At 23.4% G+C, this 21,778-nt stretch overlaps 3 protein-coding genes across 6 annotated transcripts; 1 reads left to right on the forward strand and 2 right to left on the reverse strand.

Moving 5' to 3' along the window:
- Nucleotides 1-563: 563 nt before the first annotated feature.
- LOC122535463 (leptin receptor overlapping transcript-like 1) lies at nucleotides 564-2,542 on the reverse strand. Of its 2 annotated transcripts, none has more exons than XM_043667018.1 (5): nucleotides 2,398-2,542; nucleotides 1,527-1,601; nucleotides 1,125-1,323; nucleotides 874-1,027; nucleotides 564-796 (listed from the first exon to the last, which is right to left on the reverse strand). In XM_043667018.1, exons 2-4 carry the CDS (start codon nucleotides 1,565-1,567, stop codon nucleotides 914-916), a joined length of 354 nt encoding a protein of 117 aa, XP_043522953.1. In that variant the 5' UTR covers nucleotides 1,568-1,601; nucleotides 2,398-2,542; the 3' UTR covers nucleotides 564-796; nucleotides 874-913. The 2 variants fall into 2 exon arrangements, with proteins under 2 accessions (XP_043522953.1, XP_043522962.1); XM_043667027.1 differs by lacking the exon at nucleotides 2,398-2,542 and adding an exon at nucleotides 1,674-1,697.
- A 443-nt stretch (nucleotides 2,543-2,985) lies between these two features.
- Nucleotides 2,986-13,106, forward strand: LOC122535338 (transitional endoplasmic reticulum ATPase TER94). Of its 2 annotated transcripts, XR_006308143.1 has the most exons (14): nucleotides 2,986-3,143; nucleotides 4,113-4,469; nucleotides 5,583-5,775; nucleotides 5,850-6,084; nucleotides 6,165-6,298; nucleotides 6,370-6,618; nucleotides 6,693-6,857; nucleotides 7,317-7,439; nucleotides 7,519-7,731; nucleotides 7,841-8,149; nucleotides 8,231-8,392; nucleotides 8,649-8,803; nucleotides 8,964-9,154; nucleotides 12,889-13,106. XR_006308143.1 is itself a non-coding variant. In XM_043666808.1 (13 exons), the coding sequence occupies exons 1-13, from the start codon at nucleotides 3,127-3,129 to the stop codon at nucleotides 9,052-9,054; spliced, it is 2,403 nt and encodes an 800-aa protein (XP_043522743.1). In that variant the 5' UTR covers nucleotides 2,986-3,126; the 3' UTR covers nucleotides 9,055-9,765. The 2 variants fall into 2 exon arrangements, 1 of the variants encoding a protein (XP_043522743.1); XM_043666808.1 differs by lacking the exon at nucleotides 12,889-13,106 and having other exon boundaries at nucleotides 8,964-9,765.
- On the reverse strand, nucleotides 12,716-21,763 carry LOC122535400 (WD repeat domain phosphoinositide-interacting protein 2). 2 transcript variants are annotated; one of them, XM_043666900.1, is made up of 11 exons: nucleotides 21,401-21,763; nucleotides 20,785-20,867; nucleotides 20,468-20,634; nucleotides 19,527-19,721; nucleotides 19,352-19,468; nucleotides 19,122-19,276; nucleotides 18,879-19,052; nucleotides 18,680-18,787; nucleotides 17,262-17,359; nucleotides 13,937-13,993; nucleotides 12,716-12,981 (listed from the first exon to the last, which is right to left on the reverse strand). In XM_043666900.1, exons 1-11 carry the CDS (start codon nucleotides 21,535-21,537, stop codon nucleotides 12,866-12,868), a joined length of 1,407 nt encoding a protein of 468 aa, XP_043522835.1. In that variant the 5' UTR covers nucleotides 21,538-21,763; the 3' UTR covers nucleotides 12,716-12,865. The 2 variants fall into 2 exon arrangements, with proteins under 2 accessions (XP_043522835.1, XP_043522846.1); XM_043666911.1 differs by lacking the exon at nucleotides 13,937-13,993 and having other exon boundaries at nucleotides 21,401-21,762.
- Between the last annotated feature and the right edge of the window lie 15 nt (nucleotides 21,764-21,778).

Consider the following 21,778-nt stretch of genomic DNA (forward strand, 5'->3'; position numbering starts at 1 on the left):
TATAAATACAATATTTTATGTAATTTTAAATAATCACTGCACTTATTTTAAGTTAAAAATTATATTTATTTATAAAATAATTTTTAAAAATAGCATTTATGTAAATATTGTAAATGCTGTACATACTATTTGGAAAGAATACTTAAAACTGGAAAGAAATTTAATTATGTACATTTGATAATTATTACGTATAAGAGTAAAAATTAGTTTATTATAAATTATCTAATTCTTACCACACAGACAATGTGTATTATTCAGTAATATTCATTAGTATTTTCTTTTAATACAATTATTTTTTAACAATTTCTATATAATAGTTATGAAAATTTTTATTTATTTCCTTTATAAAACCTACCATATTAGTATATAAAACATTTGTAGAACATTGTAATAAATTAACTTACAATTTTTTATTCATAATTATTCATTTATAAAAATAATATAAAATATGAAGTAATGTAAAAAATTGTATTTATTAATATTGCTTTCAAGAACTTAAATTCAATAAATATAAATATTAAATTTTGTGTTTGTAACTTTATCCAAAAAAGTTCGTAAAAATGTTAAATTTTAGAATCTGAAGTTTGATTACAGGATAAAAATAGCAAAATAAATCATCATTGACTTTAGTATTAATTAGTATCCAGTATTAGTATCCATTGTGTTTTAAACGATAATATGCTTTATGATAATATGTATATCGTATAAGTAATATACTATAAATTTTGCAATGACTTAGAATCAACACATAACTGTCAGTCAGTGCAGTATATTCTTCCTTTTATTTTGAAAAAACCTAAAAGTGTTCAGATTATATATTACAAAGAATAAGAAACAAACTGAAAGTAGTACGATATAAATCTAAAATATTACCATGTAAAATTAATAAATAAGTACAATGAAGTACAGCATTTCAACATGTATTATACTCGAGTTCATCCTGATCGAAGGTTACGAAAAATCCGACTAGAGTTAGATACATAATAATATTACCTGCTAAAGTCAAATAACAAGCACCCCACTGTATCTGAAAATTCATAATACATATATATTATTTTTTATATTAGTGAATTGTTTATTTAATATAATATAATAATAATAATAAAATATGCATATAAATATACCACTGGATCGTTAACTGGGGATCGAGCTAAGACAATAGGAAGAGCAAATGATGATATAACAAAGCCTGTAGTAATGAATATTGCCAGCTCCAAACATGGATTGGAATTATTTTCAAAATCATTTGCATAGCGACGTGCAATTATAGTTGGAACTGGTGCTAATACATAAAATAGTACGACAAAAAATGGCCACCATACTCTAAAAACAAAATATTATATGTAAAATTAGTACATGTATTCATATTATAATTTGTAATAGTATTTATAGGTATAGTATAATAGTATTATAAGTATAATTTATATGTATTATCAATTTATACAATACAATAATAAGTAAATAATAATATCAAAATATAACACTATAGAATGAAAAATGAATAATTATATGTCAATAATACTTACTTATATGCAGGTAAAGCACAACCAAGTATAACAAATGTCATACCAATAGACCCACCAAATGCCAAAAGTACTAATCTATAAAAGAATGTTTGGCTGAAACTTGCCTTAAGAAAAAATTGTATATAAATTTTATTTTAAAGTACTTACGCTGTTTATTAATGAAGACCATTAATAGCATGGAACAAATCAAAAACAATTTAAATTATTTAATATAACTTTTATATTATAAATAATTATAATAATTATGCTCAATACAATACTTTATACATTTTCTGATTTGGAATAATATGATTAATAATTTCATTATAAAATAATTTATATACATAATCAAGATCAAAGTGTAAAATGTGATCGTTACGAGAAAGAAGACTTCAAACAAATATTTGAAAAATTGAATATAAAAAACATGTATATTTAAAAATAATTAATTTGCAATAACAAATATTATTAATTTCTTCCTTTTATGTAAAATTTAAAACAATACTTCTCATATCTTGTTAAACTTGTATTCAAATGCTTAAAAAAAATTTACATTTTTATAAACATTCAATATAAAAAACATTAATTAATAAATTTGAACGCATATACATATTTATATCTACAACTAATAAAAATAAATGCATTAAATTAATATCATATAAAAAGATAAATGAAATATACATGTATATGTTTACAAAATAAGTTAATAAACACGCATCATTTGTATATAAAAATTTGACAGCGATGATAATAAGTAAGGTTATGTTTGGACGTATCATTTTTTAATTCAGCTTTTTCATTGAACTTTCATCGGCAATATCATGGTTTTAGATTTTATAATAAAAGTTTGTGTAATTATGTGACATGTGATCAAAAATATATGCCGAATAACCTTTAATTCCAGCCATCATAGACCGATTTGACAACTAAGTATATTTATCGTATTCTCACTTTGAGAATGTCGTGAGTCGTGACGTAAGCTATTTAAAGTCTAACATACTTTCAAAACTAAATACTGACAGATTATCTAATAAATATTTAAAAAAGAGAGAGGATAAATATTTTTTACGAATATAAACATTTATTACGAATATTATAACCCATTTAATACTTCAAATTATATTTTGAATTAATATTATTTAGTAATACTGGTATATTCAAAAATGTTGCACTAAGATTGAAAAAAAAGCAAAAAGTATTTATAAAATATTATAAAAAGTTCTTTTTAATTAATAAAAACTAATGGCATTCAATAATTCGTTTATATTTTACATATTTTAAAGCAAATAATATAACGTAACGTTGAAATTTTTCCTAGAATTTCTAGGAATGAAAAAATACCAAACTATGGCTAAAATTGAAAATTAAAATTATTAATAATAATTTAAAAATATTCGTAACCAATAAAACCTTCGAAAATAATACGTAACGTAAAGTTGACGAGTTTATTGTAAATTCTCCTTTAGTTTTTGACTACAATGGGGGAGTCCAATGCAAGCCATGAAAGTTCAAATGAGAATGTTCATTGGATCGACTATAGGTGTTGCTGACTTGTACGTGTGCGATACTGAGTTCTGATCGTTGCGTGTGCATTTTCTTTTGCGTTGAAATCAGAAGCATAATGAGCGAACCAAAAAGGTAAACAAATGTAACAGAAAAAGCGTTTAACATTTATAATAATTTAATTTCAACATTTCAATGTTGAAAACAGTGATGTATGCAAATAAATTGTATCCATGCTGGCTTCCAATTTTACGTTGTCATCATGTCGACGCAACGCGTCTTTTTATAGATTCCTATGAAAATAAATGGCATTTATTAAATTTTATTTTGTGAAAATCAATCATTCTTTGCAAATTGTTATTTTGTTCACGATAATGATTCGTGATGACATAAATCGCGCTTATCATTTTTGTATACCGACTGTTCATGGCCGAATACTATATCGAACATGACAAAGGAATTTTGCTGATATTGATATTTATTTTTTACTGTAATATTTCTCGATCTTATGAAAAAAATTTCAATGGAAGTAAAGCTACGTAATTTTATTTGTATTTAGTTTTACAGTATAACACTTATGATAACAAACTCTGTATAAATCGCATGTTTGGTTTTAAAAATTAAATTACATTAACTTGTATTATTTGATAACAAATGTTGATGTGAATTAGATATATTTTATACGATCATTATGTATAATTTGAGTCACATTGTAATTGAAAAATTCAAAAATTTATATTTTATGAGTTTACTAAATTATTTTAAATATCTATTGTATATAGAATAAATAACATAAACTCTTTTGAGTTTTTGAGGGAAAAATATGTTGAAGTAATATCATTCAATTTTATACAGTACAGAAATTAATATTTTACACATAATAACAATTCGTATAAATATATAACAATAATTTATGTTATACTTTATTATAAAGTAACAATAACATAAAATATGTTACAACTTAAGAAAATTATTCTGATTAGTTATATTGAAATTATTATGTTTATATTATAAATTATCTTTTATTTATTAACATTATTATATTTCATCTAGTTATTGATATTTCTTTATTCAAATTAATTTGAATGCATTATGTTATAACAGCGAAGATTTGGCAACAGCAATCCTTCGAAAGAAGGACAAGCCAAATAGATTATTAGTGGATGAAGCTATTGCAGATGACAATTCTGTTGTGGCTCTTTCTCAAGCAAAAATGGATGAATTGCAACTTTTCCGAGGAGATACAGTATTATTGAAAGGAAAAAGACGCAAAGAAACTGTGTGTATTGTTCTTTCCGATGATACATGCCCTGATGAAAAAATTCGTATGAACCGTGTTATAAGAAATAACTTGCGTGTACGTCTAAGTGATGTTGTCTCTGTACAAGCATGTCCAGAAGTTAAATATGGAAAACGCATTCATGTACTGCCAATGGATGATACAGTAACTGGTCTTACAGGGTAAATCAATGGTTTTTTTTTTTTTTTTTTTGGGAAACTAAAGTGATTATTTATTTATATTTTAAGAATTTTTCTTATATTTTAAATTTAAATTTCAGCTACTCATCAAATATCACATTAATTTTATTGAATGAAATTTGATTTCCTGTATTATTTTATTATTTACTCATTAGTATTTTATAAATATATAATATGTTTTCAACATTTCTATTAAATACGTATCTTTTTAATTAATATTTAAGATTCATAAAATAATTATATATAAATTATATATAAAGCAATAATGAACAGTTTGAGATAAAAGTAAACATACATATACTTTATTATTTTTTGATATTAAATGTTGATTGTAAAAATAATTAATGTTATAAATTTAACAAACTGAAGTATAGATATGGGCAAGATATAATCATTTTTACTTTTTATTTTTCTCTAATTTGAAAAATTAATTATTAAAATAATTTAAAATTCAATATTATGATAAAAGTAAAGAGCATTGAATGTATATATGTATTGTAAGAGATGTCTAAAAATATGTTTTTTTTATAAAAGAGTTTTATAATATACAATATATAAATAATTCTCCATACTTGTAATAAAGTAATTATATTGTAGCCTATCTGTCAATTCACATACTTTGTATTTTACATTTAAATATTTTTTTATTTTTATTAGATATATTATAAAATATGTATTATTTTATTTTCATTTTCAATTAATATAAAACAAGTATGAGACAAATATATAAGTTTCAACTAATATAAAACAAGTAAGACAATATATAATGAAGATGGATACATTATCATAAGATTAATTTAATTGCATTAACGTATAAATGTTAATACAAATTATTTTTGTAATATAAATCAGTACAAATTATTTTGTAGTTTAAAGATTATATATAATTCAACATTTATTTTAATTAAAAAATATATCTATATTTTAGACTTGTTATTATAGAAATATGTTTTGTTATTTGTTATTATGTTATTAATTCTTAATATTAATATTATAATAGTATATTATAATTTAATATTATTTTAATTAATTATTATTGCTTTTTAAGTAAATATAAAATTTATTTATAAAATGTAATTTATTTTTTTATTGTAGAAACTTATTTGAAGTATATTTGAAACCATATTTCCTGGAAGCTTATCGTCCTGTTCATAAAGATGATAACTTTATTGTACGCGGTGGTATGCGTGTTGTAGAATTTAAAGTAGTAGAAACAGATCCTGGACCATTTTGTATCGTAGCTCCTGATACAATTATTCATTGTGAAGGTGATGCTATTAAGAGGGAGGTTAGTCAGGTGTAATTTTTCTATTTATTATTTATTTATTTATATTGTTACATGAATATATGAAATTATTGTAGGAGGAAGAAGAGGCATTAAATGCAGTAGGTTATGATGATATTGGTGGTGTTCGTAAACAGTTAGCTCAAATTAAAGAAATGGTAGAGTTACCGTTAAGACATCCATCTTTGTTTAAAGTTATTGGAGTTAAACCACCTCGTGGTATTCTTTTATATGGCCCACCAGGCACAGGAAAAACTCTTATCGCCCGTGCTGTTGCCAATGAAACAGGAGCATTTTTCTTTCTTATCAATGGTACGTTAATTTTCAACTAACACTTCTCAAATAATATTTTATTTTATTTTAAAATGTTACTTAATCTGTTATATTAAAAGGTCCTGAAATTATGAGTAAACTTGCGGGAGAATCAGAAAGTAATTTAAGAAAAGCATTTGAAGAAGCTGAAAAAAATTCACCAGCTATAATTTTCATTGATGAGCTTGATGCTATTGCTCCTAAAAGAGAAAAGGTTTCTATTAACCATTCTATTTTATATACTTATAAATTGCTTCTAAGATTGATATATTATTTTCAATTTAGACTCATGGAGAGGTAGAAAGACGTATAGTGTCTCAGCTGTTAACTTTAATGGATGGTATGAAACAAAGTTCTCACGTTATTGTAATGGCTGCTACCAATCGACCTAACAGCATTGATCCTGCATTGCGTCGCTTTGGTCGTTTTGATAAAGAAATTGATATTGGAATACCTGATGCCACTGGTCGTTTAGAAATTTTACGTATTCACACAAAAAATATGAAACTTGCAGACGATGTTGAATTAGAAGAGGTTTATATAATTAAGTTTGAAGTTATTAAATTATTAATTTTAATAGTATTTATTGAATTAATGCAATCATTTAGATTGCAGCGGAAACACATGGGCATGTTGGAGCTGATTTAGCTTCATTATGTTCTGAAGCAGCATTACAACAAATTCGTGAAAAAATGGATCTTATTGATTTGGAGGAAGAACACATAGATGCTGAAGTTTTATCTTCTCTTGCTGTTACAATGGATAACTTCAAGGTAATTATCTAATATGTAATATATAAAATTTTAACTTAATTGATATGCGATGTATGTTTACATATTTTAACATTTTATATAATAATTTTTTTTTGCAATTCTATTAAAAAAGAATCATGTATAATTATTTCTTTAATTTTTCGGAGTCAGTAGATGATAGATTAATTTTCAGATTACAATGATAAATTAATGTTCATAAATTTATTGATATGCTAGTTACTAGGACTAAACTGGTCATTGAAATGAGAAAACAAATTTGTCTTCAATTTTTTAGCTTTAAAATTCTTCAAAAATAGTAGTTTTTGAAAATTAATTTGAAATTAATAGCATTAGTGATATAATAATTGAAAAATTCCTATAAAAAATTGTAGATAACTGTAAACATCATCGTGTCAAAGAGATTAAATTAAATTCATAAATGTATCATCTTGTATAAATAATATTATATGTTTATTTTAGTATGCTATGACTAAAAGTAGTCCAAGTGCTTTGCGAGAAACTATTGTCGAAGTTCCAACTGTTACATGGGATGATATCGGAGGTTTACATAATGTTAAAATGGAATTACAGGAATTGGTACAGGTAAGTAAAATGTTAATTAAATACTAAATAAATATTACAACTATAAGATTAAAGTAATTATGTTTCTTTTGTCATCTAGTATCCAGTTGAGCATCCGGATAAATTCTTAAAATTTGGTATGCAACCATCCAGAGGTGTATTATTCTATGGACCTCCTGGATGTGGTAAAACATTACTGGCTAAAGCAATAGCTAATGAATGCCAAGCAAATTTTATTTCCGTAAAGGGTCCAGAATTGTTAACTATGTGGTTTGGTGAATCTGAAGCGAATGTCAGAGATGTTTTTGATAAAGTAAGTAGCTTAAATTCAACTAAATATAATTATTTCATAAAATATAATTATTATAATTATTTTTTTATAATAATTATAATTATTTCATTTATTGTATTGTTATTTATAGGCAAGAGCCGCAGCTCCTTGTGTATTATTCTTTGATGAACTCGATTCTATTGCCAAATCTCGTGGTGGTACACTAGGCGATGCTGGCGGAGCAGCAGACCGCGTGATAAATCAAATTTTGACAGAAATGGATGGTATGGGTGCAAAGAAAAATGTATTTATCATAGGAGCTACTAATCGTCCTGATATTATTGATCCCGCTATTCTACGACCTGGTAGATTAGATCAGTTGATTTATATACCATTACCAGATGAAAAATCTCGAGAAGCAATTTTCAGAGCTAACCTTCGAAAATCCCCTGTAGCGAAGGTAGAAGATTAAATACATTCGCATCACTAATTTTGTTTTAATCTTAATTATTTAATTCTTTTGTTAATATTTATTCCACAGGATGTAGATTTGAGTTACATTGCTAAAGTAACACATGGTTTTTCGGGTGCTGATATAACAGAAATTTGTCAACGTGCATGTAAACTTGCCATTAGACAAAGTATTGAAACTGAAATTCGAAGAGAAAAAGAACGAGCTAGTAATCCATCTACATCTATGGACGTAAGTGTCTATTTCTAATGTCATATATTTTTTCATTTATTCATTCTGGGATAAAAGAATGGTGTAAAGAATGTCCCAAATTTAATTAAATGTATATATAATATTTAGTTTGCAAAATGGAATTTTATTCCATTTAACACATATATGTTTTATATATTTTATTATAGTTACTAATTAGTTTAATATTTTATATTATTATTAATTATAATTATATTATTAATTTATATTATTATTAATTTTATATATGATGTTACAGATGGATGAAGACGATCCTGTGCCAGAAATAACTAGAGCTCATTTCGAAGAAGCAATGAGATTTGCACGACGTTCTGTATCTGATAACGATATTAGAAAGTATGAAATGTTTGCACAGACGCTTCAACAGTCTCGTGGATTTGGAAGTAATTTCAGGTATATAAATTGTTCCGATATTTTTTTTAAAACGTACATTATCTAATTTTTTGTATAAATTTTGAAATTTAATAAATGATAGAACTTACATCCGTTGTTAAATATTCTATTTAATATAATAGCTTACATTCATTCTAAAGTAAATATTAAATTGTTACAGATTTCCGCAGAGCGGAACAAGCGGTACTCAAGATACAACACAAGGCGATCAAACCTTTCAAGATGATGGAGATGATGATCTTTATAGCTAAGTTCATGTCTGTGTACCTCATTACAGTGAGCATGCGACAAAAGGGCCTGTCTATACTGCAGAAAATACTTTGTGTTTATAAACACAAATTTTACAAAAAAGTAATTCTAAGAAATTGATAATATAAAAATATATAAATCTAATTCAATACTAATTATTCTGTGTAAGTATATGCAATTTTACGTATGTAATTAGGGTAAAATTTTAATTAAACTAAATTAAAGATATAAATGTAATAAAAGGACATTTTTTAATATTAAAATTGAACAAGGAAAAATATAAAATTGCAAAAGTTATATTATATGACTAAGATTATATAACTTTAATTTCATTTTATACGTATAGATAAAATGAAATATAGTTCGCTGATTATTACTTTATAAACTGCCCTAATATAATACGTTATTTTGTATGTACATTGCATAGGAATATATGAATTTTTCGTTATTCATAAGTTTTTCTATGTAATTTTATATTTGAGTTATTTACACAAAAATGTAATTCTAATTCTGTAATAGTGTTATAAATTTTTTTCAACTTAGAGATAGACTCTTTTGCTACGTTGTCGCTGTATTTAATTACATTTCATTGTTCACATTCAGAAATTACAATAATGTGAGAGTTTATGCAATGTCAGTGAAATTGTTGGAACTGGTGATGTGTATTGGTGAATTTACAGTCTGCTTATAGTAGTAAATTTATTTACAAATTACCAAAGAATCTCTTAAAACCTTTCACTTTAAAAGTGTTACAATTATTTATTTTTATCGTACTTTTCATACTTCACAAAAAGTTAGGATCTTTTATTAAATAATTAAAACTTTCTGATATACTTCATTTATTTTTATTTGCAAGTATATTAATTTTTACATATATGATTATCAAACTATTGATAACTAAAATTATTCATTATTTATTTATGCAGCTATTACAAATTTAATACAAGTTACAAAATATATTTATAACTATAAGTAATTGAAATTTTCCGGTATACATTTTTTATGAATATTTATTAAAATATTTATATAGGCATTGAAAAGAAGAAAAACCAAGTGGAACTAAACAATTTTTTAAGTAGTACATTATTATCTTTTACATTCACTAAATGTTTGTAACTTAGATTGATTCATACTTTACATTTTTTTTTTATTTGATTTAACATTTTTTTTCATTCTTTAAAAGTACATCTACATATTATTGTGAAATTTCCCATTTTCACTTAATATTTCTAATGGAATCATAATATTACATTTTTATAAAACATGAAGGTTACGTTAAATACATTATGTAAAATGAATAAAGAATATTATAATAGAATAATAGTTTATTGTATAAAAATTTGTTATATTCAATAATATAATTATTTTATAACGCAAAAAATTTAGAAAAATTGAGTTTTCATAACTAAAAATTAAGTTTCTTTAATGCACCATAATAAAATCATACATATTCATTAGAAGTTTTATATGCAATGTCAGTACTTAAAAATTTATTATATATGCGTATGTACACTTGTTTTTAACATTACTTATTTTTATAAAAGTAAAATTATTTACTAAACAGGACATTACATTCATACAAAAGCACCGAAAGACATGGGTCTACAATATTCGCATACTTGATAACTACATGTTATATTGTTTTAATTAACATATGTTGTCTGTATCTTTAGATTAAAATATATACAATAAAATAAGAATAATATTTTACTACACATTTTCAAAGTTACAGATAAAATTAAATAGTATAATTTTATTTTATATTTTAAATATGAATTTTTTGAACAAATAAAAAATTACAATAGTTAATTAAAAATTGTAATTAAAGTAAGAATTACAGACAACACGAGAATTGTAGTAACGTATATAAATTTTTAATTACAAATATGTAAATATAATATTCTGAATTTTGCTTTGTTTTTTTTTTTTTTTTAGTGTTCGAAAATAAAGGCAAATACAAAAGAGTAAACAAAATGTGTGTGCTTATAAATAAAATTGAGAATATAACAAAAGAAATTATGAAACGAACAGAAATATAGGAAAATCACTTGAAATTTACAATATATTTTCAGAAATGCTATAATTTCTCATTATACTTACTACAAATAAGAATATAATAAATTTAAAGATTGATTGATACCATATATAAAAAATTAAATAATTAATATTTCAATGAGCTAATATTGTATTTTGAATTAAACATTTTACTTAAAAAAAAAAAAAGAAAAATTAATTTCTTAATGAACAGAATATTGAAAACACACTATGTATAACTATTACAATATACATTGAATAAAATATAATTAAAAGATGAAATTTTACCAATGTTTTGGTTTAATAAATAGTAATTACAGTAGAGCCTTCCACATCTGAACTAATAGAGGTAGAAATGGAGTTTGATGAAATAGAACCATTTTTTTCAGATTAAATTCTATACATTCAAATGGAGATGAAGAAACTTGTCAATTTATTTCAATATTTAAGAATGATATTTTTTTTTGGTTATCGAATTTTTTAACTTTAACATAAATATTTAAGTTCTTTCTGTTTCACATCATATTTTCTAAATATTTTTAATGTTTCATCATTTGTTGTCAATTTGTAGAAAAATTATGTCTGATATTTTTATCATTCATAAATGAAATGTTGATTTATCACAAAATTGAAAACGTAACATATGTTTCATATTGTTGTTTTAATAAAATCATGTTTTAGTAAATTTTTCTTGCAATTATAAAAAATACGTAAACACATAATAATAGATATAATGGTTTAGCACAAGAAAAGACATCTATTGTTAGCAAATATTTTATTCAAATAGTGTAGATAGGATTAGAATATTCGGATAATGATTCAGATGTGGAAGACTCTACTGTACATTATTTTCTAAAAGATACTTTCATACGGGTTGTATACATTTTATGTTCAAAATAATTTGAAATTAAATAAAAATTCAAATATAATGAAATTCACTTCGTTTTATATAACTATTTATATAAATCTATTTTTTTACATTTATATTATACGAACTATTTCGTAAATATAGAGAAAAAATGAAATATATTATCAAAAGTATTTTAGAATATGTAATTTTTTGAAAATATTAATGGAATAATTTTTTAAAAACATATAGGTATTGTACTTTTCTCAAAATGTAAATTTATGATTCTTTACATTATTTCTTAAAAGAATAAGAAGTCACTGAACACAGAAGATGACAATATATAATTATAAAATACAGTAATTTAATATAAATAAGTACAAAACATTCAATAAGAATATCATGTACTAAAAAAAAAAAAAAAAAAACATTTTTCAGTAGTGTCTAATGTATGTAATATTTTGTTACAACCATTGTTTTAATAATTCACAGTAAAAATACTAATTGATAAATGTCTACATATTGTTTCACAAAAGATTATATTAAACATTTTTGCTAAATATTTTCAACCATATTTTAGTTTGAATTTTTTCAATGTATAATCGTTAAATTACTAAACCTCTTAAACCAACTGCATGCTTTTTGATGATAAGATTCTAATATAAAATACTGACTTGAAAAACTGAACCTAAAAGTATCATTTAACTTCCGATATGATATAAACATCTAGGTATATGATAGCTTTAGTATTTATATAACTTATACAAATTCATCACTTTTTCTTTATATTTTCGTTAAAAAAGAATTTGTTGCTTTTCTGAATCCGCAATCATAGTTTGACCTGTACTCAGTGTTCTAATTTCAATCACTGTTAGATACAATTCGTCTTCTTCCGTAAATTTTGATATGCCTGAATTGAATTGATATTACACTCAATCCGTCCTTTGCGTAACAGGTGGAAATTCAGCGTCATCTTTCAAACGGAAGGAACCCGAAAAGCCTGGTGGACTCTCAGTTGCTGCTATCATTTCATGATACTTCTCTGATTCTATAAATCCATTTATTTATTTCAATTATAATTATTCAAATTAATAATCATTTTTAGCGGATGTAACGATAAAGATGTATGAAATTGAAATTCGATGATACAAATATATTTTTCATATCAAATTTCATTAAAAAATCTTTAATATTTAATAACTAAATATAATGAAAAAATATTTTAATTATCATTGTTTTTATTTTTTTCAACAATGTAGCTGGAACATTTGTTAATGATTGTTAATAATTAAAACATTCATTAACATTAATGTAAAAATTTTCTTTATAATAAATCGAAGAAATCTATTTGTCTATCAAAATTATTTTACCTACTTATATTATCTTATATCTAATATTATTATTAAAATATAATCAGGAATTTGATTAGTAATTTTATATTTAATGAAACAAAATTTAATTTATAAAAATACATAGCTAGAAATAACATATATTTGTATTATTAAAATATTTTTGTCTTTTTTTTATTTTTTTATAAAATAATTGCTTATAAATTAATTACATTTTTGTGATTTAAAGTAACAATTAAGAAAAATTCTTTATTAAATCAATTCAGAATAATAAATGTGAAATAGGATGTGCAGAGTCATTTTTATATTAGTTAAAAATAAAATTTAGTATTCCATAGACCTAAGTGCATATTAATCATTCCAATAGTTGCTCTCTAATAATCTAACATTGTGTTTGATAAGTTTAATATAAATATATTTAAACTATAATTATTAAATTTTAGTAAATATAGCCTTTAGTGCCCAAACCACGTAAAAATTATTACCCAATGTTACTCTCATTCTTTTCTCTAGAGTGCATATATTAAAAAAGACATTTATAATAGAGTAGAAAATTAATTAAAGTAGAAAAACTACGATAGAAGTTGTAAATGGAATATAAATGAAGAATGAGAGCGAAGAAAGCAAGGGACAGAATAGAGAATATACCAGTACCTGACATGGAGTCTGGCGACCGACCGCGCAACACACCCGCGTAGCTATTTATGCAGGCTTCAGTGGATAATAAAAAGAAAAAAATTACATCAAGTAAGGTCGATTGTTGGGGCCCCCCTTTAGCCCCTAAAGAAATTGCTTATTTATTTTAGAGGGGTTAGAAGCAAGGAAAGAGAAATTATAAAGTGAATAATAAAAATAATAAATAGTATCAGCGCAAAGGATTAGATAAGTAGTATTTATTTCATTTCATATATCGCAATAATATTAAATTTCAAATATCATAAATAAAATACAAAAATTATTTTATTTTATTATACAACTAGAAATATTATTTTCAATAAAAACATTGTATAAGTTTTATATCTAATTTAAAAAGAGTAAAAACACGTTGTTTCTTTATAAAATTGTAATTACTTATTCAATAGATATATTTCTCAATTTCTTAACATGCATCAAAATTCAAATTACGTAAAACAATGTCCCAGAACCAATTAAATTATATACAGTAAGAAATCAAAGTAATAACAAAGTTTGAGATTGTGTTCCACTTTTATAATGTAAATGTGCAATATTAATAATAATAAAAAACATGATTAAGTAGTGAGATATTTCACTCAATTTCATAACTTATATGTAAATATATTAGTTACTAATATTGCAAAAGATATTTTGAAATTATATTATGAAATATTTTGATATTTTGAATTATATTATGAAATATTTTGATATTTTGAAATTTCACAATTTATATGTAAATATATTAGTTGTTACTAATATCGCAAAAGACATTTGACAAAATCTGTAATGTAATTAGACGATGTTTTTAAGATATTGGAAGTGTGTAAATATATCTTAATATGAATAATAATGTGATTAATATTCAATATGTACTTTATTAATATTTTTTCTAATATTTTGCTTAAGTACATGACCTATAAAAAATAAAGAACAAATTAAATTTTGATATTTTGCAAAGAAATTTAAAAAATGCTACATATAATTGAAAAAAAAGAATATAGATCAAATAAAAGTACAATTGTTCAATTGATTTTTTCAGTAAATAAAAATAGTGCCAAATTCAAAACATAACATTTTTTAAACATTACAATGAAATTTAAAACAAAAGAAAAAAAAATTTTTGTCTAACATATCTCAACAGTCTGGTGCTGTTAATAACAGCAGACAATATGAATTAGGTGAAAAACTTCAATTATTAAAATTATATTTTTTAATGTTTCAAACTTTTTTTTATATATATACCAATAACATGTTATATATATAATATATACGTTATGTATAGAACATGTACATATATGTTATATATATAACAATGACAGACATAACAATAACAATATATATATATATATATATATATATATATATATATATATATATATATATATATATATATATAATTAGTAACATGAACTGAAAAACTCAGTTTTACATTGAATAATAAATTAATTTCATATAATTTCACTCGTCCCTTGTGTCGATTAAACACATTTTTCTTATAAAATGAGTGTAAAATGTGTAAGACCACTATAAGATTTATACCTGAAAGTAGGTTATACACAATTGAATAAAAATTTAATCACTGTTTATAAGGGATTTGCAAATCTATTTATTTTTCATTGCAAATTCTTTTTATTTTTTCAATATTAATTTTTTATTACTGCGCTAATTTAACATCAATGAAGATGGAAAAACGAGGGACAGATAAGGGTTGAACAATTTTGTATATATTTTTTAAAAAATTTAGTTTTTTTTTGTACATAGTAATTATGATTATTTAAACTCACTATAATTTCGATTAATTTTACTAATAACAAAATTTAATATTTGGATATTATGAACAGAGAACATTAAAAAAATGCATTTGCTTTGATAGCAAAGAATCTAAAATTTTGAAATAAATAATTATACAATTATATATGTGTGTACAATGATATGCATACATATGCATTGCATATTTGAGAATATCAATTTCATTATAACTTGAGAATTGGTAATACCTTTAATTTTAAACATCTGCACATCCTCAAATAAAACTATTATGATTAATTAAATATACACAAAAATTACTTCCAAAAACATAAATAAATTCAATATAATTCATAATATGTGAATTGCAATGTATTTCGAATTAACGTAAAGAATAAAAAATTGTTAATATTTAATATATCGTTTAGCATTTAAGAATCAATATTTAGTTTTACTGTAAATTTCTAAAAAAAATTTAATGAAAGTAATTTTTTTAATTAATTTAATTTAGCAAAAATTAAAAATTAATTTAAAACTTACAATTAATAATACCAAATAATACTAAATAAACTTGAAAATGTATATACATATATACAAACTTTTTCTATCCAAAATATTATGTTTTAAAAAATTTTAAAACATCGTATTCGAAATATGCTGTAAAACTGAGTCTTATTCATTTAAATTCATTCAATCAATTCAACTTAATATTGAAAAATCTGAAACAATAAAAAATTATTTCCTTGTAATATACTAATAATATTAGTTTCCATACTCAGTTATATAGTTTACGTAATATAAAGAAATAATAATAATGTTTATAAGTAACTTTATTGCTAGTTTCGTGTATCTAATTTAAAAAAAATCTTTTAATTTGTATCTACGATATAAAAATAGTTTTAATAAAATATTTACAATCATATACAAATACACACTGTGCATATCTGTTGGATAGTTATTGCTAAATAGTCACTTGCTGTTATACTATACTATTAATTGATTTTAATATTTATAAAAATAGATTAATAAATTAAATTGTTATGTACCATATTCAATGTGGTATTTAATTTTTAAAATTAGAAGTAAGAAATTAAATTCATTTTTTATACATAATTAAATTATTTTTATCTTTTACGTTGTATGATATGAAATGTTTATTTCTGTAAACAGATAATTTCTTTATATAATATGATATAATATATAGATAAAATTGTCCAATATACAAATAAATGCACATATAACTTAATAAAATAATGTACAATTAGTGTACAATTAATAGTTTGTGCATGTAAATATTATATTTATAGTATTTATAACGTATGTTAGTATGTCTTAAAAATAAAGAAGACAATGATCTGAAAATTTAATCTGTAAATATTTTAAAACAAATTTTCAAATAATATTTAATTTTAAGATTTCTAATATAAATCAAAGTTTTATATTAATATAAGCATGTTAATGTGTCAGTTTCATATGAAAGATATATCTTTATCGTCAACTCGCTCGACTATAAAACCTATATTACTTTTAATATATTAAAATATTCATATCATCATACCTGTATTTTGTACTATTCTTGTTCCAGATTCTCCAGATGCCGTAGAGCCTGCTGTAGATGCATTAGCACAGTCCACATCATCTTGTTTTCCGTCTAATCTACAAATGTAATTTATTTATTTAATATATTTTATGGATATATCATTATTTATATTATTTATTATTATCTCATTACTTATAATTAAATAATTTAAGAGATGATTCAAATTAATTATTTTAATTCATTTTTTCTAAATTATAGAAATTTATTTTTCATCAATTTACAGAAGAATTATTTTGATTGCATAAAATTATTTAAAAAATGTATAAGTATATATTTTATTAAAACAGAGTACAACGAAATGAAAGTAAAAAAAAGTCTACTGAAATATGCATGCAAGAGAACAAATATCTTGAAAGAGATACTGCGAAAAATTGAAATCAAATACAAGGAAACTAAACTGAAGGAAGAAATAGAATTCATAAAAAACTAAAACAAACAGAACATTAATAGATTTGAAAATATTAACATCAATACAATAGGATATGATAGAACAGAAAAGATATAAAAAATTATAATAAAATAGAAACAAAGAAATTAATTGCAAACAGAATAATTAATTTTCGTGCAGCAAAATATACAAAAAGATAAATGATGAGGCAATAATGAGAAAGATGAAATAGCTAATTCTGAATATATTATTGTCAATTGAACATAACACAACTCAAGTAAAAACAGAGATATTAGGTAATGGTTTGTGAACTACAAAATAGATGACACTGTATTAAATACATAATAGATGATACTGTATCAATACATAATAATTCATTAAATATTTTTATAAATAATATTCCTTACTTATAACATTGATATTTATTTTACTAACATGGTTTATCCAAATTTTAAAAATATTTAATATTTTTGTAATAATTTAATAAACAAAAAGTTTATTTTTAATAAATCACTTTTAAAATGGAGAAAATATATCAGATATATATTAATCATATTAAATTATTAATATAAAAATTTGTGTGCAATATTATAATGAAAAGATATTAGATATAGATATATAGATCTATATACATCTATATCTATAGATAGATATAGATAGATGAAAGATAAAATATTTTGTAAAATATAATTTATTAATATAATAAATTAAAAAGAAAGTTTTTATACTATTTCTAGACAATGAATGGATGTTAAATCCATAAGATCTCTATAACAGATCAGACATTCACAAAATTAAACTTTCAATAAAAAATTTGTTCGCATTTTTAAGTATAGATTTAAAAAAATAACATGCATACATTTAACTCAGACGCATGTAAGCAATATGATACGCAAAGTATTATATATAATAAAGATAATAATTAAATATTAAAATTGTTGATGAAATGTAAATTAAATTAATAATATTGTATTGTAAGAATACAAACCTATGCTGTTTTAATAAGGTACAATCTCCACCTTCGGTCGAGTCCAAGTTATAAACATATAAATAACCCTCAGCACTGGCTACAAGCAACCTAAGTACTTTGTGTATACTGTGTAATAAAATAAATTTTAGAAAAATTATATATATATAAATTTTAGAAAAATTATATATATATTAAATATCATATTAATTAAACTTACATTGTGATGGCACAAACATTTTTTAGTCCTTGAAAAGGTAAGTGGACACTGGCAAAGGCACGTCCTTGAGTAAAAACATCAGTAACCTGCGAGGGTAGGTAATTGGCTGACGCAGATACAGCCTTCGTTAAATATCCCATCCAACCCTGCGTCTCTTCTGTGGTTTGTCGCAATCTATAATAATAAAACAAAATTTAAATACGATAATAGTATCATTGAACTAAATAATGACAAATTACATACGCTTCTTTTGGCTCTTCTAATTTAAATATATGTACGGTTTCTGTATTGCTCGAGCAACACAGAAACATGCAGTCAATACTAAATGCAAGACTGCTTATCGATACACATCGTTTCACTCCACGACGAAACTCAAACAGTTTCGTACCATCATTTACCTTCGAATATATAAAGAATCTTCAGCAATGTATGTAAAGTATATTGCCTTCAGCCATATGAATATTTGAACTTACATTGAAAACTCGGATAACAGTCCCTTTTTCTGAGGCAGTAGCCACTTTGGTACCATTGGGACTAAATGCCAAAGCAGCTAAAGGACTATCATGTGCTGGTATCATGGTTTTGGCTTGCTAAAAATAAAAAAGAACATTTAAATGTGATCCTTGTGTTAAGATTTTTAATACTTACGAGGTTAATTGCATCAAATATTTGCACTTCGCCGATTGTATTTGAGCCTGGATAAGCCAAATAACAGTTGTCGCTATTTATTGACAATGTACATAAACCAGATAAATTTGGCGGGGTATCTCGAATTGTATGTAGGACTTTCATGTCTCTTATGTTGTGAATATATAACGACTCTTCTAGACATACTACTAATCTCTGTAAATTTGTATTATTTTATATTTTTTATATATTCAATAAAATTGTATTCAATAAAATATGAAATCGTAAAATAGAAACTTGTTTGTATAAAGATTTGATATCTCTAATTTTACACTTTTGCAACATGTATAAAATAAATATCTTTATAGTATTTATTAAAATTTTTATTCCTGTTTTAATAAAATTTTTCATATCGTTTAATTCATCAATTTGATAAAAATTGTTTAAGCCTTATATACAAATTGTATAATATATAATATATAATTGTTCATACATATAAAAAGAAAAATATTAAACAATTTATATTTGCAACTTATATATACTTATATATATATGTAATTATTATTGACATTTTATATAAAATTTTAATAATTACGTATTAAAAGCAAATTTCTGTATTTAATTGTGTTTATACAAACTAATTTGGTAAAATTTATTGATAGTGAGTATTACTGAATGTTATTGTGATAATATTTTTAAGAGATTCTATCTCAAAACTGAATGCATTATATGGTTGCATCATGTTGCATGCAGAAAAAGGCTTAACTTTCATTAAAATCTTTCAAGAATGCATATATTTGTTACTAAATATTATATTAAGCAACATATTTAAATCTTAAATGAATATATTAAGAACATATGTCAAAAGATGATTTTTACAAAAAAACCAAAATATTTAACTTTAAATAAACTAGTTTCTATTATCGTATTATTATTTACAATTGTAGAATAAAGAAACTTACTGCTCTATTTAATTTTACAGCCAAAATAGTATTGGAATAACTGTAATGACAAATTTCGGTGCCTTTTCTGAAGTGACAAACTTTGAGTTTACGAGGTGATCTTAAACTAACTACCGCCACAAGACTGCTGCTGAATAGTCGTTCGACAATATATATGTCTTCTGCATCTATGATTTATATTAATTATGGAAGTATAAATATATTAGGGAAGTATAATGTCTACATTGAGAGTTTTTCAAAATAAAAGAATTTTAAGTATAATGGCTAACACAAAAAATTTCAATATTTATCTGTGAATGTATAAATGTTTTTGTTACCATTTTCATATATTTTTTCGAGATGGTCAATAGAGTTTAAAGAAAAAAGTTTATAGCCTGCTTTTGATCCCACTGCCAAAGATCTGAAATGAAAATTATAATTATAAGCTAAAGGATTTTGGAGCACTAACGTTTTCTGATTATATTAAAGAAATATATATGGTAATATAAGTTATTATAAATTATTATAAATCTATTATTGAAAAGAAAATAGCAATTCATTTGAAATAGCGTGAAACAAATTGAAAGTAGCAGAGAGTTAAAATAATGAAATGACTAAAAGCATAACGTTGTTGTAAGTTTGCTGACATACGAGATAATCAACGACTGCTATAAGAATGATACGCAATTAATAGGTAAAAGGAAATGAGCAACGCAGACGAATTGAAACACAAGAACTGTAACTAACATACGCATCAGTTAATAAACATAAAACGCAAGTGTGTTTTGCGTTTTGACGAAACGACGAATTAGCACATAAGATATATATTTAATGCCTTTTTTCGAAACAAAAGTACTTTTACGAAGATTTTTACGGAAGATCGTCGCGAATAGAAATAAGGTTAGGGAACAAAGGACGACGTCCTCACTTTACAGCTGAGAAAGCGACACTTACGTGCAATCCTGATTAAAGTTAACAAAGAAAACACGACTTTGAGGATCACTACTTTGATTTGCGAGGTTCATTAGTCCTGATATACTGTATTTTAATCCTTGTGTCAATACATCCACGTTATGCACGAGATTTTGCATAAATCGCACGGACAACCCGCGTAAGAACACTTTATCCACTTCTTTTCTTGATTTCTTTCTATGTTCTTTTCTTTCTTTATTTTTATTGCCTCTTTATCTGTTTCTCTTCTTTCTTGCACGTATGGTTCATACAAATACACGCACGCGCACGCTTACACAAGATTCGTGAACAGATGTCGAACTTGATGTCGACGATTCCTACAAGACTATATAGCGACTAACGCAGTACACTGTTTTATAG

The sequence above is a fragment of the Frieseomelitta varia genome, unplaced genomic scaffold (assembly GCF_011392965.1).
Source record: "Frieseomelitta varia isolate USP_RPSP 00005682 unplaced genomic scaffold, Fvar_1.2 scaffold_152, whole genome shotgun sequence".
Classification (NCBI taxonomy): domain Eukaryota; kingdom Metazoa; phylum Arthropoda; class Insecta; order Hymenoptera; family Apidae; genus Frieseomelitta; species Frieseomelitta varia.

Excerpts from the sequence above, each read along its gene's own strand:
- LOC122535463 (XM_043667018.1), bottom strand. The coding sequence starts at position 1,567 with ATGACATTTGTTATACTTGGTTGTGCTTTACCTGCATATAA. Across the intron at positions 1,324-1,526 it reads TGTGCTTTACCTGCATATAA|AGTATGGTGGCCATTTTTTG; the intron begins GTAAGTATTATT and ends TTTTGTTTTTAG. Across the intron at positions 1,028-1,124 it reads CCCCAGTTAACGATCCAGTG|ATACAGTGGGGTGCTTGTTA; the intron begins GTATATTTATAT and ends ATGAATTTTCAG.
- LOC122535338 (XM_043666808.1), top strand. Across the intron at positions 6,299-6,369 it reads TTGCTCCTAAAAGAGAAAAG|ACTCATGGAGAGGTAGAAAG; the intron begins GTTTCTATTAAC and ends TTTTCAATTTAG. Across the intron at positions 8,804-8,963 it reads GGATTTGGAAGTAATTTCAG|ATTTCCGCAGAGCGGAACAA; the intron begins GTATATAAATTG and ends AAATTGTTACAG.
- LOC122535400 (XM_043666900.1), bottom strand. The coding sequence starts at position 21,537 with ATGCAAAATCTCGTGCATAACGTGGATGTATTGACACAAGGATTAAAA. Across the intron at positions 20,868-21,400 it reads AACTTTAATCAGGATTGCAC|ATCTTTGGCAGTGGGATCAA; the intron begins GTAAGTGTCGCT and ends TTTTCATTTCAG. Across the intron at positions 17,360-18,679 it reads ACCTTATTAAAACAGCATAG|ATTAGACGGAAAACAAGATG; the intron begins GTTTGTATTCTT and ends TTACATTTGTAG.